This window comes from Nomascus leucogenys, unplaced genomic scaffold (genome assembly GCF_006542625.1).
Source record: "Nomascus leucogenys isolate Asia unplaced genomic scaffold, Asia_NLE_v1 Super-Scaffold_285, whole genome shotgun sequence".
Classification (NCBI taxonomy): Eukaryota; Metazoa; Chordata; class Mammalia; order Primates; family Hylobatidae; genus Nomascus; species Nomascus leucogenys.
In genome coordinates, this window is record NW_022095770.1 from 403,558 (window position 1) to 417,576 (window position 14,019).

Consider the following 14,019-nt stretch of genomic DNA (forward strand, 5'->3'; position numbering starts at 1 on the left):
TCCAGAATGTGTTTCCTGCACTTTACCTCCTGCCCTGGCCTGGGCTTCTGGCAAGCAGAAGTCACCCCTCCTCACTGCTTCTCATTGCCCCTCATTGAGAGAGAGAGAAGAGAGGAGAGAGGGAAAGGGTGGGGGGTGTGTGTGTCAGGGAATTAACCGAGGTTTAACATTTCCTCAAAGATGTACAAGCATGAGAAGGCAAAAGGAGTTACTAGAGGCCACACCTGCTTCTCTGGATCTCAAGAACTGGGGAAAATTTCATCCCTGGTCCCATTCCTTAACCCACTTCACCCTACCCCCAACCTGTTCCCCACTAAAAAAAAAAAAGTGTCAGTAAAAAAAGAAGTCAGTTCCTGTTTGGGTCCATTTATTGTTTATTTTGAATAGGTAATACAGTCACATGGTTCAAAATTCAAAATGTACAAAAGGGTATAAGTGTTAAGACCCTTCCCTCCCCTGTCCTCAACCTCCTGGTTCCCCTCCCAAAAGTCATCAGTGTTATCCATTTATTCTGAATAGGCATACATAAGCAATTATGTATTTATATTCTACTCCTTTCTGAAACACAAATGGGAAGTGCACTATACACATTTCTGTGGCTTGCCTTTTTCACCTGAAGATTATTACATATTAGTATATAAAGACAAACAATTATTTTTTAGCTGCATACTATTGTATTGTAAGGCTGTATCAGAATTGATTTAACCAATCGTTTAGGGATAAAAGTTTCCATTGTTTCTCATCTCTTGCTATTTCTTTGTCCCCATCCCCAATCCAGACCTCAGGAGGGACAGCAGTGATGGGGAGGGAGCCCAAGCCTGGACCAGGCCAGGCCCCGCCCCACCCAGGCCAGGCCCCTCCCCATTAGGCCAGACCCCCACCTCACCCAGGGCCCAGCTCATTTGCATGTCTGAATGTGATTGGACAGCCCCTCCTGGCTGGGTGGCTGGAGTTGTAGGGCCTTTGGCTTCTTCTCTTCTTTGATGCCTACCCTTGGTTTCCACTCCAGCCTCCCAAACAGGCTGTTGCAGAATACAGAGACCTGGTACAAAATGACCATTCTTCATTACCATTGCACCCCCAAATCACTTGAAATGCTAACTTGAGCTGCTGCTGTCACGATGACCATCCTCCTCTAGAGAGCATGAGGCAGGCAGACACAAATGCACAGAAGCAGCTGTCCTGAAACACACCCAGCCCCAGGACAGGGGTAGGAGCAACTCCTACTCCCAATAAGCAACAGACACAAGGGAACGACACACAGGGATTGGCCACTTGGATTAGGGGCCCCGTTGCATCCTTGAGACTTCCATAGGGCTGGAGAGGAAACGGAAGTTGATTGAAAACTGAGGGCTGGGGGAGTACCAGGGGCTGGGACATAGGGATATCCCCTCAGGATTCGGGAGAAATTGCAGGATAGAAGAGAAGGCAGGAACAGGAGGAGGAGGAGGAGGAGGAGGAAGTAGGCGAGAGAGAGGAAGATGAGAAGGAAAGGACCTGGATGAGAGGGAATGTGAGCAGAAGCATCCTTTCCAGCTCAGCTATGGACTTGAAGGACTGACAACCCTACCCTGGGGTCTCCAGGGAATAACCCCCTTTAAGAGTCCTTGGAGGTGGCCTAAAAAGATTCGGGAAAGGCAGACAGCAAAAAACGGAAACATCTAGGGAAGCCCTCGGCCACGGCTCCAGGCTGGGCCATACCTGGCCTCTCTGGATGGGAACTCAGCACAGCTGGCATCAACAAAGCTGACTGTCCCCTGTGTCAGGCATCACAGGGTCAGGAGGCTCCTGGCTCAGAGGGGGATTCGAGGGAGGGCAGTGGAGGGAAGAGGGTCCTGGAGCAGGAAAGAGGGAACCAGGCTGCCGGCCCAGTGCCCAGCTGCTCCCCATCCCTCACACCCTGGCCCTGGAGCCCTTGGCCACACGCCCCATCCCAGGACCACCTAGTTGTGAGAGAAGCCCCCGTGGGAGAAGGCAGGGAGGTCGGGGGCACAGGCAGCAGCCTGGGGCAGGCAAGCCAGGGGGTTGACCTCACAGGCCCCAGCATCCTGGTCCCCTCGGAAGTATACGGAGTCGGCAGAGTAGAAGGAGGGGTCTTCGTCAAAGAAGTTGTAGGGTCGGAGGAAGAAGCCCACACCGTTCCCCACAGTCACCGTGTTAGGAATGTCCTCTGCATGTGGGATATGCAGAAAACCAGCTGTCACCCAGGCCACCAAGTCCTAGCAGGGGAGAAGAAAGAGGATCAAGAGGTCTGGCTTTGCTGAGGACATGCCCTGGTAGTGATTCAGCTCTCTAGCCCAAGGATCATGAGTCTTTAAACATTTTTTCCTACTGGATAGAAGTCAAAGCATAAGTAGTCCATTTCATATTAGCAACACCTGCTTCCCTGTCCCTGGCTTGCAGCCTCCATCTCTTGACATTTCCCATCATATCGCCCATTGCCTATCTACCCCCAGAGGGTGACACCCACAGGCTACTTCAGCTCCTCTTCCCCTAACTCTCCAAGAGTTCCCCACAACTGAGGAAAGAAGGGTGGAGGAATAAGAACCAGCGCTTGGGAAGCAGAACCAGGCCAACATTGTGAAATTCATCAAGTCAGGAATGGGAGAAGCTTCAGATACAGGAGATGTCATTTTCCCTGGTAACTTCCATCCCTCCTGAGTCCTGGAGCCTGGAAAGGACTCAGTCCATGAAACTGGAACTAAGAGGGCTCTAAGATCTCAAGGACAGGCCCAGGGCCTCACTCAGTGTCTGCATATGGACACCCAGCTCAGGGAGGTTCCCTCAAAGGATAATGATCAGATATACTGAAGTGCAGAAGGCAGGAATCAGCACCACCCCTGAGAAGCGAAGGTGGTTTTCAGGGACCCTCCCAAGAGAAAGCAAGGCTCATCCTGTACCCCCTACCCCAGCCAGCTGACCTTTCCAGCAATGGTTTCATTGTTGATGAAGTCACTGAAATCCACAGTGGGGGCCCAAGGGTCATTCTGATTGAAAACGCTGCTGCTACTGGGCTCCTCCTCCTTCCGCTGGGTCACAGCCAACTGGTACCTAGAGAGGCACTGGTCAGGCCTCCATGGCCATTGACCCCATCCTGCTGCCTGATTACGACAAAGGGAGCTGAGTGCTTAGAGCTCAGCTTCCCCAATTGCAGTCACACAACTGACTCGGCGCTACAGAATCCCCGACGACACCCTAAGGGGGGTCAAGTCCTCCTGCTTATCCCCAGCCATTTAACAGCACAGCCCCTCTCCCATCCAAAACAGAAGAGAGTTCTCACTCCTGGGCTTTAGCCTCCAAGGGGAAAATGTGCCCATCATGGTTTCTTTGGATAACTAGAAAAATCTTTGGCCAGGCGTTGTGGCTCATGCCTGTAATCACAGCACTTTGGGGGGCCAAGGAGGGTGGATCACGAGGTCAGGAGTTCGAGACCAGCCTGGCCAACATGGTGAAACCCTGTCTCTACTAAAAATACAAAAATTAGCCAGGTGTGGTGGTGTGCACCTATAATCCCAGCTACTGGGGAGGCTGAGGCAGGAGAATCGCTTGAAACTGGGAGGCGGAGGATGCAGTGAGATTGTGCCACTGCACTCCAGTCTGGGCAACAGAGCAAAACTCCATCTCAAAAAAAAAAAAAAAAAGAAAAGAAAAGCCTTCCTGAGAGATCTCTCCCCTCACATACAGTGTGAGCTGAGTGTCCGCCAACACTCCTTTCCCACTCTCACTGCTCCCCTCCTCTCTGACTGCCCACCACTCACCTCTCCCAGCTGAAGCCTCTCGCCATGGAGCTCTTTTGGGGCAGCGGCTCTCCAGCAAAGCTGAGCATCTGGATGCGGTAGCCCCGGGGGTGACCCCACTTGTTGCTGTGGTTGCTGGCCAGGTACAGGTAGCGAGGGGTGGCGCCTCCCACGAGGAAGGCGGCCTGCTCCTCCGTCTCCAGCAGCTTCCGGGTCATCTGCAGCCTCTGCAGCTGGTGCTCAGGGCTCCAGGGCACAGCCATGGGGACAAAGACCATATCCTCGGCCCAGACCCAGTTGTCCAGTCCTGCTCAGGGTAGGATGGGGGAGGGCCTGTCAGGCAACTGCCCTGGCCCCTCTGGACTTGCCCCCACCTGGTTTCAGAGTGGGGACCAAAGAGCAGCCCAGAACTGAGTGTGCCTCTCCTTCTCTTCCCTCTCCCCAAGATACCTCCAATCCTTCAGCCAAAGCTGTTGACCTATAAATTAAAATATTTCATCAGCAAGTTCATTCCATTTCACTCATTCATTCTATCAACATTCATTAGCAGAGAGGACTGTACTCATCCCTGGGGATAGAGATGAATGATCATCCTTACCCTCTCGCTTTCCACGCAGACAGGCAAACCACTGACTGGCCTGTCCTGTGAGAGAAGCATGGCCTAGGCAGCTTCCGGGTCACAGGAATACAGTTGCAGGCAGGAAAAGGGGGCAACTTTTCAGCCTGGCCTTAAAGGACATTACCAGAAGAGATGACATGGAAGGACATTCTAAGCAGAGACAAAGTGTAAGCAAAGAGGAGGATGCCTGACTGTAACGTGTGAAGTGCGTGTCCAGGGACATGGAGTATTTGGGTGTAGCTGTGCAGAGCACAGCAAGGCAGGGTGGAGCTGCACTGTGAAGGAAAGAGTTTTGAGGGGGTTCTGTGGACAGGATCCCACAGGTGATGATGAAAGTGAGAGCTGAGTAAAGGGCAGGCTGGTGTGGATGGGAGGCCCTCTGGGTGCAGAGTGGCTCTTGGATCTGAAAGTAACAAGAGCAAAAACAGCAGAGAGAGGGCTGGCACCTGCAGGGCATGACAGTGTGACCTGGCAAGATACTGCAGGTGCAAAACAGAAAAAAACAAAAAAAACAAAAAACCACCTGGCGACTGACTCAACGTGGGGAAAGACAGTGAAAAGACAAAGATGAAGACTCCAAGCCATCATGTAGCCTTGGCTCTCTGTGTGACCAGACTCCAGGATCTATCCAGAATGCTCCACAGGATCCATGTGACCCCTCACACTTAAGTGAATTGTGCCCAGAGAAAGAAGGAAAATCAGGGAGGAGGGGGGTCCATCTCCAAAGGAAATGTACAACCTGGAATGACTGACCTGCACATGCCAGGGAAGTGGTAGAATGCAAAGAGATCCTCCAACACACCACCAGCACAGGCCAGACACAGAACCGAGCTGACAAACAGAAGGCTGCTCCCAGCAGCAGAGCCCATATAAGTACAAGGGAGGGAAGAGGGCAATGGGGACCCTGTTAGCCCAGATCCTGCCTCCTCCCTGAGCTTGGCCATTTCCCAAGATCTTTGGACGAAGTCACGTGGAGGAAGGCTGCAGCTTTGCATGCAGCCAGTGAGCTAAGATCCAAATAAAACTCAGCAGCCAACTCTCTCCCATCCAGCAAAAGGCGAAGCACAAAAATCCACATCTTCTTTTCTGGGATAATCTACATAAAACCCAAAGCAAATGGAAACAACTTTTCAGCCCTTCTTCCAGAAGCCTTCTCCCCACCAAAATGTCTTACCTGCTACATCCAGATCCACCTTGAAGTGGGCGCTGTGGGTGTGGACCGTACCCAGGGTGTGCTCTGAAACTTGGTTCCCGTACTTCCCAGTAGCACCAAAGAGGAATGCTGAACTGATGTAGCCCGTGGCATAGAATCGGATTTCTATGGCCCCACTGGGGTGGAAGACCACATCCCACACATAGTCATAGTTGAGCAAGGTGGACACAGATCTGACGACCAGCACCGTTTCCGCAAGACCCCCAAAGTAGTGGGAGTAGAGATCCGAGTGGTGTCGCCGCAGGGGGAGGCCCTGGTTCTGTTCAAACACACAAAAGGCATCACGTATTGTCTTGGGGGCCTGGGACTCCAAAAGGAAGTGCCAGTCCACGTAGGTGGCCAGGTAGGGGCAGTCCACCCCACGGGTCAGGGGCGTGATGTACTTGCCCATGCCAAAGCCTCCATCCACATAGCGGGTCGTCATTGCTGCTGGGGAATTTCCACCATAGACGGCCAAGGCCTCTTGGAGGCTTATCTCATAAACTAGTCTTTCTCCCTGGAAGCGAACGTCAAAGATCCTTGGGCCACTGAATGCTCCGAGGCCAAAGGAGAAAGTCCACAGTGAGGAGGCCACTCGACTTCCCTGGACACTGAAGCGGGGGCCTTGGGGATAGAACTGCAGAGGGGGAGCTGGACCCGGGGGCACAGGGGACTTCAGGGACCAGGACCCACCTGTGCCATTGTCTGGGATCAGCACCACATTCACCAGGCCAGCCTCAAACTGGGCCTCCAGCTGGGCCAGGCTGTCGTAGTAGCGGCCTTGATAGAACACCTTCTGGATGGTCCAGCGGGCAGGGTCCAGGGCCTTGTGGTTCACTAGCAGCTCCAAGCCCACGTGGTGCAGGAAGAACCCAGCCCCTGAGATGTTGTAGTAGAGGCCAAACCAGGTGGCCCGGTCCCCTGATTGCAAACCACGGGGAGCCGTGGTCATTGTCACCAGGTTCTGTCCCCGGCGCTTGTAGAAGCAACAGTGGTGGAGAAGCCCAGAAGCCTGGGGCAGCTCTCTGTCGAAGATCATCTGGTCTATGTCCAGGTACTCTTGGAACAGCACGGGGCGTCGGTGATAGGGCAGGGGGCCTCCATGACGCTCCACAGTCACGTCCCGCATGTAGGAGGGGTGAGGCAGTGGCCCCACCACCAGCTCACTCACGTTGGGCTGGGGTTGTCTGCCAAAGAAGACGATGGCCAGTGCCTCCCGGGCAGGTGGGGGGCTCCCCCTGTCCAAGTGAGCCAGGGCTGCAGCCTTGGGAGGCAGCTGCAGCTCCACTGAGAAGACACAGTTGTCCGAGGGCCGGGCCTGGGCTGCATCCACCAGCCCTGGCCCCAGCCGCTGGGTCAGAAAGTGCATCACAGCTGTCAGCTCCTCTCGGCTCAGGTCTGCAAACAGCTGGCTCTGGCCAGGGTGTGTCCAAGGCTGGGCACTGGGAGATATAGAGGGGCAATGGGGAAGCTGGCTGGGTTCACCCCCATCTCCACCCCTGCCCACCAGCAGGACACAAACCAAGGCAAAGATGGTGATGACGGCCAGAGTGAGGAGCACAAGGATGGTCTTCTGGTTCATTTTCCCACGAAGAGGGACAGCGGATTCCACCAAAGGAGAGCAATGTATTCTCACGCCAGCAAGACGGGGGCTCTGTTGGCTCCTGGATGGAGGGGGGCTCCCGGACTCTGGCTGAGGTTCCCGATAGTCAGATGCCTGGGACTAAGGGTGGGAAGGACACAGGAAGGCTGGGGCAAGGGGGCGGGGTGGCCAGGCTTGGAGGCGGGTCTGAACAGCTGTGATTTCCACAGACCTTACATGGTTTTGTCTTCCAGGCTCCAAATCACTCTACTTTCTGGGTCAGGGTTGGAGTTGGGGAGAGTTGGGGCTAGGCGGAAGAGGAAGGAAAATTTCAAGATAATGCAGCACCGGGAAGGAGCAGGATCTGCGCAGAGCGGCCTCTCCTGAACCCCCCACTTAGTCAGGGCCAGATATTTTCCGGTAATTTCAAACTATTGTTCTCCTTCCAAAGACCCCCACCCCCTGCCCCTTTAGCTTTCCAAATGACATTCCTTGGCCAGGTCTATCCCCCTTGCCCTCTGTCCCCCGGCGCTAATTTCCCTGGCCAGAGTCTTTAGTATTCTCCAGGGGACTCTAGATATTTAAAAGGTCAAACAATAAATTCAAGTAAAATTCCTCTAATACTTTTTATTATAAATTACATATAACATCTGTTTTACAAAATTCTACCTACTCTTCCTTTTGAATGCACCTGCATAAAGAGATGTCTGATGTAATGTGAACACCACCGATTTCTGAGTAGTAGGATTTGTGGTATTTTTCTTTCAGTATTTTAAAATCATTTTTATAATTTAACATTTTAGAGATGAACAGGAAGTAAGAATTAACCAAAGGGACTGATGGGGGTTTCGTGTGAGAGGAACATTGAAGGGGTGGGAATCTGGGGAGCAGGTGTGATAAAAACACAGAGAACAGAAAGTAGAAATAGGGAAAAGTACATGTGCCTAACCACGCCCCCCGCCACACCCTCCCTACTAGAAGCCTTGGTAAGAGAAAGGGGGTAAGTCCGGGACACAGGCTGCCAGGTCAGGGAGGCAGGCCACAGGATTGATGCTGCAGAGCCCAGCATCCTGGCCCTTCTCAAAGTAGACACTGCCAGGGGAGAAGATGGAGGGGTCCTCATCAAAGAAGTTATAGGGTCGGAGCAAGAAGCCAACTCTGTTCCCCAGAGTCACTGTGTTGGGGATGTCCTCGGCATGGGGAATGTGCAGGAAGCTGGCTGTGACCCAAGCCACCAGATCCTGCAGGAAGAGGGAGGAGCTGGAGGACTATGGAAGCAAGACCCAAAGAACCACCCTTCAGCCACAATCCCAGCCTCCAGTCTCAGCCTGGCTTCCACTCTGCCCAGCCTCATGCCCATACAACACGTGGAGCAATCCATGTAAGCAGCTGTGCGGGGAGAGGGGGGAGCCAGTGTCCCAGAGCTAATCTCACCCCAGGAGGAATGACCTGTGTTGGTCATCAGAAAACTCCATGGCCTCTGAATCTGCGAACTGGAAATCAGCCATTCCCTCTAACCTCTGGCCAGAGGCTGGGCAGCCAAGATGCCATGCCCACAGGTGTCCCTTTCCTATGTCCCTAGGGCAACCAACCTCTCCTAAGAGGGTTTCATTGTTGATGAAGTCAGCAAAGGTAACTGTGGGTGTCCAGATGTCATTCTGGTGATAGATGCTACTGCTCTGTGACTCCTCCTCCTTTCTCTGGGTCACCACAAGCTGGTATCTGGCCAGGAATCATAAGAAGGTGGTTTTGGAAAAATGTCAAGTGCCTTTACTGGCCCAGGAGTCCCTTAGATCCGATTCTGTGTGAGACCATTTCCCACCGTGTATCTAACTTGGGTTTGAGGGAAGGTACAGGGATGAATGGTAGCCGTGGGCTGGGAGTTTGTCTCCAAGGACTGGGGTGGGGGAGGGGCTGTCCTTTCCTTCCACCCAGGCCAGGGCCCTCCTCACCTCCCCCAGCTGAGAGCCCTCTCCATGTCACTCTCCAGGGGTATGTGTATGCCAAGGGGGCTGTGGATCTGGATTCGGTACCCGCGCTGGTGACCCCAGGCATTAGTCTGGTTGCTAGCCAGGTAGAGGTAGCGGGGTAGGGGGCTTCCCAAGGAAAAAGCTGTCAGGTCCTCCTTTCCCAGGACCTGCCGAGTCAGCTGTGGGCGCTGTAGCCAGTGCTCCGGGTTCCAGGGGGCGGCCACAGGTTTAAACACCACGTCTTCAGCTACCACCCAGTTTTTCAGCCCTGCCAGGGGGAGGGAAGGGAGATGAGTTCCACACCAGGTAAGGTCTCTGGGCCAGGTCCCTGTCTTCCCCATGATGTCCACTGTACTGGTGTGACAAAAGGCAGAGAGAGCATCAGAGCACACTGTGCTGGGAGCCAGGAGGTCTGGGCAAGCGCAAGCTCCTATCTTCTTCCAACTTGCCCTATCCAATAGGGTAACCACTAGCCACACGTGGCTACGAAAATTAAATTTTAGGGCCAGCTGAGGTGGCTCACACCTGCAATCCCAGCACTTTGGGAGGCTGAGGCGGGTGGATCATGTGAGGCCCAGGAGTTTGAGACCAGCCTGTGCAACGTGGTGAAACCCTGACTCTACAAACAATAAAAAAATCAGCCAGGCATGGTGGCACATGCCTGTGGTCCCAGCTACTTCGGAAGCTGGGGTGGGAGGATTGCTTGAGCCCAGTAGGTTGTGGCTGCAGTGAGCTGAGATCACACCACTGCACTCCAGCCTGGACAACAGAGCAAGACCCTGTCTAAAAATATATATATATATTCAGTTCCTCTGTCACACTAGCCACATTTAAAGTGCCCAGTTGCCATACATGGCTAGTGACTACTGTTTAGAGCCACGGCACAAATACAGAATATTTCTATCACTGCAGAAAGTTCTATTAGCACTGGACTACCAAACAGCCCCTGGATCAATTTGCTTCTCTGATTCACTTTCTGAATCCCTACACTGGGCATGATTAAAGCTGTTCTATGACTGTGCCCAATAAACAGAAAAGCACATGCAGCTGACTAGTGACATTCTTTTAACTATGAAAGGGATAATGGTATTTGTCTTGGAGAAGCTAGCTGAAAAACTGACTCCCAAGCCGGGTGTGGCGGCTTGCAACTCAGGAAGCTGGTCGCAGGATGGTGCAGATCCCTTGAGTCCAGGTGCTGGACACCAGCTGGGGTAATAGAATGAAACACTGCCTCTTTAAAAAAAAAAAAAAAAAAAAAAAAAGGCCGGACATGGTAGCTCACAGCACTTTGGGAAGCCAAGGCGAGTGAATCACTTGAGATTGAGACCGGGAGTTCAGGATGAGCCTGGCCAACATGGTGAAACCCCATCTCTACTTAAATAAATAAATAATAAAAAAATAAAAATTAGCCAGGTGTGGTGGTGTGCTACTCTGGAGGCTGAGACACAAGAATTGCTTGAACCTGGGAGGTGGAGGTTGCGGCGAACTGAGATTGCACCACTACACTCCAGCCTGGGTAACAGAGTGAGACTCTGTCTCAAAAAAAAAAAAAAAAAAAAAACAAAAAAAAAAAAAAAAACCCTGGGCGTGGTAGTGTGTGCCTGTCATACCAGCTACTCAGGAGGCTGAGGCAGGAGGATTGCTTGAGCCCAGGAGGTCAGGGCTGCAGTAACCTGTGATTGCACCACTGCACTCCAGCCTGGGTGAGAGTGAGAAGCTGCCTCAAAAAAAGAAAGGAAAACCCAATCCCTCCCTTCCCATGGTCCCCTGCATACTCCTCCCAGCTCTGAGACTTCACTTTTGATCTCAGCAAGGTGGGAAGTACTGTCAGTCTTTTTCAGAAGCGAGCACATTCATACCTTTGTCTGGGAGTTCCTTGGAATTCTACAGCATCCATAACCTGCATCGCCTAACTCAGCACTTGGTCATACACTTTCTGCAGGTCTGGACTGTTAGTTCCTTTCAACGAGACCTATATGAAGGCACCTGGCACAGGAGGCACTGCCCTGAAGCTGGTGCCTCTGCAGCCATCCTGTGCGCTGGTGCCTGACACAGCCTCTCTGGCCCACAGCGGCAGCCCATGCTGCACACGCTAGGGATCCAATAAATGTTACTTCCCAAAACAAGCCTCTTTAATGCCAAAGACGCTGAAGAAAAACCTCCAATCAGAAGACAAGTCAAAATCCAAGTATGTCAAAGAGTAATCTAGTTAATATGATCATTTCAATCATGCTATTAGTCCTCCCTACCCTCCACGCCACTGCAAACACAAGTGCAAGTGTGTGCACACAGACACACGCAGGCAGGCACGCACGTGCCATGTCTTTAGACTTGTGGATAAGAAAACATTTTCAAAAGAAATACTAGTTTACATTGCATTATACTCAGGCAGTCATTACCCGTCCCATCTCCCACCACCCTCCTTAGTTTCCCTTAAAATGGAGAGGGTCTGGTGAGTTTCTTCTCATTTTCTTTGTGGATCTAAAAGTCTGTGAGTCTGTAAGTTCCTTTCTGTCCTTGACAAAATCTGTCAGGAACAGCAAGTCCTCAGTATGCTTTGAGCCCTTTGTGCTTGAGAAATCTCTTTCCATACTTGCAGCAAGCTGACTGTGTGCCATGAGTCAACTGTGATGACAAGAATGGGATGGCCCTCCCGACAAGGAGTGGCCCTATCCTGGGGAGCAACCCCAGCTTTGCTACCCTCTCCTTCCTAAGCCCCAGGTCCACCCCCATCCTGAAGACTCTGGACAGACTGCTTCCGACCTCGGCTCAGGACCCTGCCCTCCCCACCCCCACTGACCCTTAGAATTAATTAGGAAGAAGCAAAGTGCTCCAACTCTAGCCCCATTGGGCCAGTTCACCCACCCAGTGTCACTTGAGGCTAAGGCAATCATGCCCAGCCATTACATTTAAACTAGTTTCACAATCACAGCAAGTCAAAGGGGCTGGGCGGGGGAACCCTTTTCACCTTTTACCAGATTCCCAGTAGCCCAGTAGCAGACTGGCTGTACTGAATATGCTCAGTCACTGCCCTGTTGCCGCTACAGCTGTGGTGTTGGAACACCCCGCTCTTGCCACTTGTTATTTCAGCTTGACCTGGGAGATTCCCTTCCCTTCCCTTCACCCCACCTGACCCCGCCCCCAAGTCTCCATCCTCATCCCCTCAGCACTCACCTGCCACATCCAGGTCCAGCTTGAAGTGGAAGGCATGTGTGTGCACCGTTCCCAGCACTCGTTCCCCCACACGGTTCCCAAAGAGGAGGCCCTCCTCTCCCCCTTTCAGGAAAGCTGTGTTGATATAACCCGTGGCATGGACCCGCCCTTCAAGTGCCCCATTTGGGTACAACACAAAGTCCCAAATGTAGTCATAGTTGCCCACAGATGACACAGACCTGACCACAAGGGCTGAGCTGGCCAAACCACCATAGAAATGATTTTGAAGGTAATTGTGGTGCCTTCGAAGGGGCAGTCCCTGGGCTTCCTCAAATACACACACAGCCCCTGGAAGCAGCTGGACTGCCCCTTTGCCCACTAATATATGGATGTCCACCATCGTGGCTTGATAGGGGCAGTCCACTCCCCGCACCAAGCCTCGGCTGTTACGGCCGAGTCCAAAGCTGCTATCCAAATAGCGAGTCAGCATCGTCTTGGGTGAATCGGCACCATAGATAGACACACACTCCTGGACACTGACTTCATAGGCTACTCGCTCACCCTGGAACCGAACATCAAAAATCCTCAGGCCGCTGAACACCCCATGGCCAAAGGTAAATGACCAGAGGGAGGATACCACCAGGTTTCCTTGCACACTGTAGCGGGAACCCTGGGGCGAGAACTGAAGAGGGGGAAGAGGACCTGGAGAGTTCCGAGACCTCAGGGATGAAGCTCCATTTGGTGGGGGTAGAGGGACTCTAACCACTTCCAACCGGCCAGACTTAAACTCCCGTTCCAACTGGCCCAAGTCTGCATAGTAGTGCCCAAGGTAGAAGACCCGCTGGACAGTCCAGTGGGCAGGGTCCAGGGCCCTGTGGTCCAGTAGTAGTTCCAGCCCCACGGGGTGAAGGAAAAGACCAACCCCTGAGATGTTATGGTAGAGGGCCATCCAGGTAGCTCGGTCCCCCGAGCGCAAGCCCCGAGGGGTGGCATGCACAGCTGCCAGGGTGGAGCCATTGTAGTTGAAGGTGGACGCCAGGAAGATGGGTGCCTTGGGTAGCTCCACCTCTTTCAGATGCCTCCACATCTGCGTAAACTCAGCTCTCAGCACCGGGCGACGGTGATAGGGCAGGGGCCCGCCGTGACGCTCCACAGTCACATCCCGCATGTAGGAGGGGTGAGGCAGCGGCCCCACCACCAGCTCACTCACATTGGGCTGGGGTTGTCCACCAAAGAGGACGATGGCCAGTGCCTCCCGGGCAGGTGGGGGGCTCCCCATGTCCAGGTGGGCCAGGGCTGCAGCCTTGGGGGGCAGCTGCAGCTCCACTGAGAAGATGCAGTTGTCCGAGGGCTGAGCCTGGGCTGCATCCACCAGCCCTGGCCCCAGCCGCTGGGTCAGAAAGCGCATCACAGCTGTCAGCTCTTCTCGGCTCAGGTCTGCAAACAGCTGGCTCTGGCCAGGGTGTGGCCAGGGCTGGGCCCTATGGGATACAGAGGGGCAGTGGGGAGGCTGGCTGGAACCACCTGGGCTGGTCAGCAAAACATAGGCCAGGGCAAAGATGGTAATGAGGGACAGTGCCAGGAACGCCAGGACTATCTTGAGATGCATGGTGGATGCTGAGAGCTGAAATCAGAGTTCTAACAGCTGCTCCTTCCAGTTACTGACATCAAGTCGGGGTTTATATTCACTAGGATGGATAGGAATGGAGAAAACTCCACCCCATGGGTTGGGCAGGAATTTCTGACCTTGATTTATGTAATTCTGT

At 53.2% G+C, this 14,019-nt stretch overlaps 2 protein-coding genes across 6 annotated transcripts; both read right to left on the reverse strand.

The window, feature by feature from the left end:
• Positions 1–350: 350 nt before the first annotated feature.
• On the reverse strand, positions 351–7,288 carry LOC100605185 (membrane primary amine oxidase). 4 transcript variants are annotated; one of them, XR_001114981.2, is made up of 4 exons: positions 5,531–7,267; positions 3,759–3,955; positions 2,922–3,051; positions 351–2,219 (listed from the first exon to the last, which is right to left on the reverse strand). XR_001114981.2 is itself a non-coding variant. In XM_003279483.3 (4 exons), the coding sequence occupies exons 1-4, from the start codon at positions 7,128–7,130 to the stop codon at positions 1,944–1,946; spliced, it is 2,292 nt and encodes a 763-aa protein (XP_003279531.1). In that variant the 5' UTR covers positions 7,131–7,288; the 3' UTR covers positions 351–1,943. The 4 variants fall into 4 exon arrangements, 3 of the variants coding, with proteins under 3 accessions (XP_003279531.1, XP_012359166.1, XP_012359165.1); XM_003279483.3 differs by having other exon boundaries at positions 3,759–4,044; positions 5,531–7,288; XM_012503712.2 differs by lacking the exon at positions 5,531–7,267 and adding an exon at positions 5,110–5,225 and having other exon boundaries at positions 3,759–4,044.
• Positions 7,289–7,737: 449 nt separating this feature from the next.
• AOC2 (amine oxidase copper containing 2) lies at positions 7,738–13,934 on the reverse strand. Of its 2 annotated transcripts, none has more exons than XM_030808146.1 (4): positions 12,275–13,934; positions 9,164–9,368; positions 8,723–8,852; positions 7,738–8,371 (listed from the first exon to the last, which is right to left on the reverse strand). In XM_030808146.1, exons 1-4 carry the CDS (start codon positions 13,860–13,862, stop codon positions 8,105–8,107), a joined length of 2,190 nt encoding a protein of 729 aa, XP_030664006.1. In that variant the 5' UTR covers positions 13,863–13,934; the 3' UTR covers positions 7,738–8,104. The 2 variants fall into 2 exon arrangements, with proteins under 2 accessions (XP_030664006.1, XP_030664005.1); XM_030808145.1 differs by having other exon boundaries at positions 9,083–9,368.
• Between the last annotated feature and the right edge of the window lie 85 nt (positions 13,935–14,019).

What these genes read in the sequence shown, in the direction of transcription:
- LOC100605185 (XM_003279483.3), bottom strand. Translation starts at nt 7,130, where the DNA reads ATGAACCAGAAGACCATCCTTGTGCTCCTCACTCTGGCCGTCATCACC. An exon ending in GGTGGATCTGGATGTAGCAG is followed by an intron (nt 4,045 to 5,530) that starts GTAAGACATTTT and finishes TACCCTGAGCAG; the next exon opens with GACTGGACAACTGGGTCTGG. An exon ending in AGAGGCTTCAGCTGGGAGAG is followed by an intron (nt 3,052 to 3,758) that starts GTGAGTGGTGGG and finishes GTGCCTCTCTAG; the next exon opens with GTACCAGTTGGCTGTGACCC.
- AOC2 (XM_030808145.1), bottom strand. Translation starts at nt 13,862, where the DNA reads ATGCATCTCAAGATAGTCCTGGCGTTCCTGGCACTGTCCCTCATTACC. An exon ending in GCTGGACCTGGATGTGGCAG is followed by an intron (nt 9,369 to 12,274) that starts GTGAGTGCTGAG and finishes TCCCCCTGGCAG; the next exon opens with GGCTGAAAAACTGGGTGGTA. An exon ending in ATGAAACCCTCTTAGGAGAG is followed by an intron (nt 8,372 to 8,722) that starts GTTGGTTGCCCT and finishes CTCTTCCTGCAG; the next exon opens with GATCTGGTGGCTTGGGTCAC.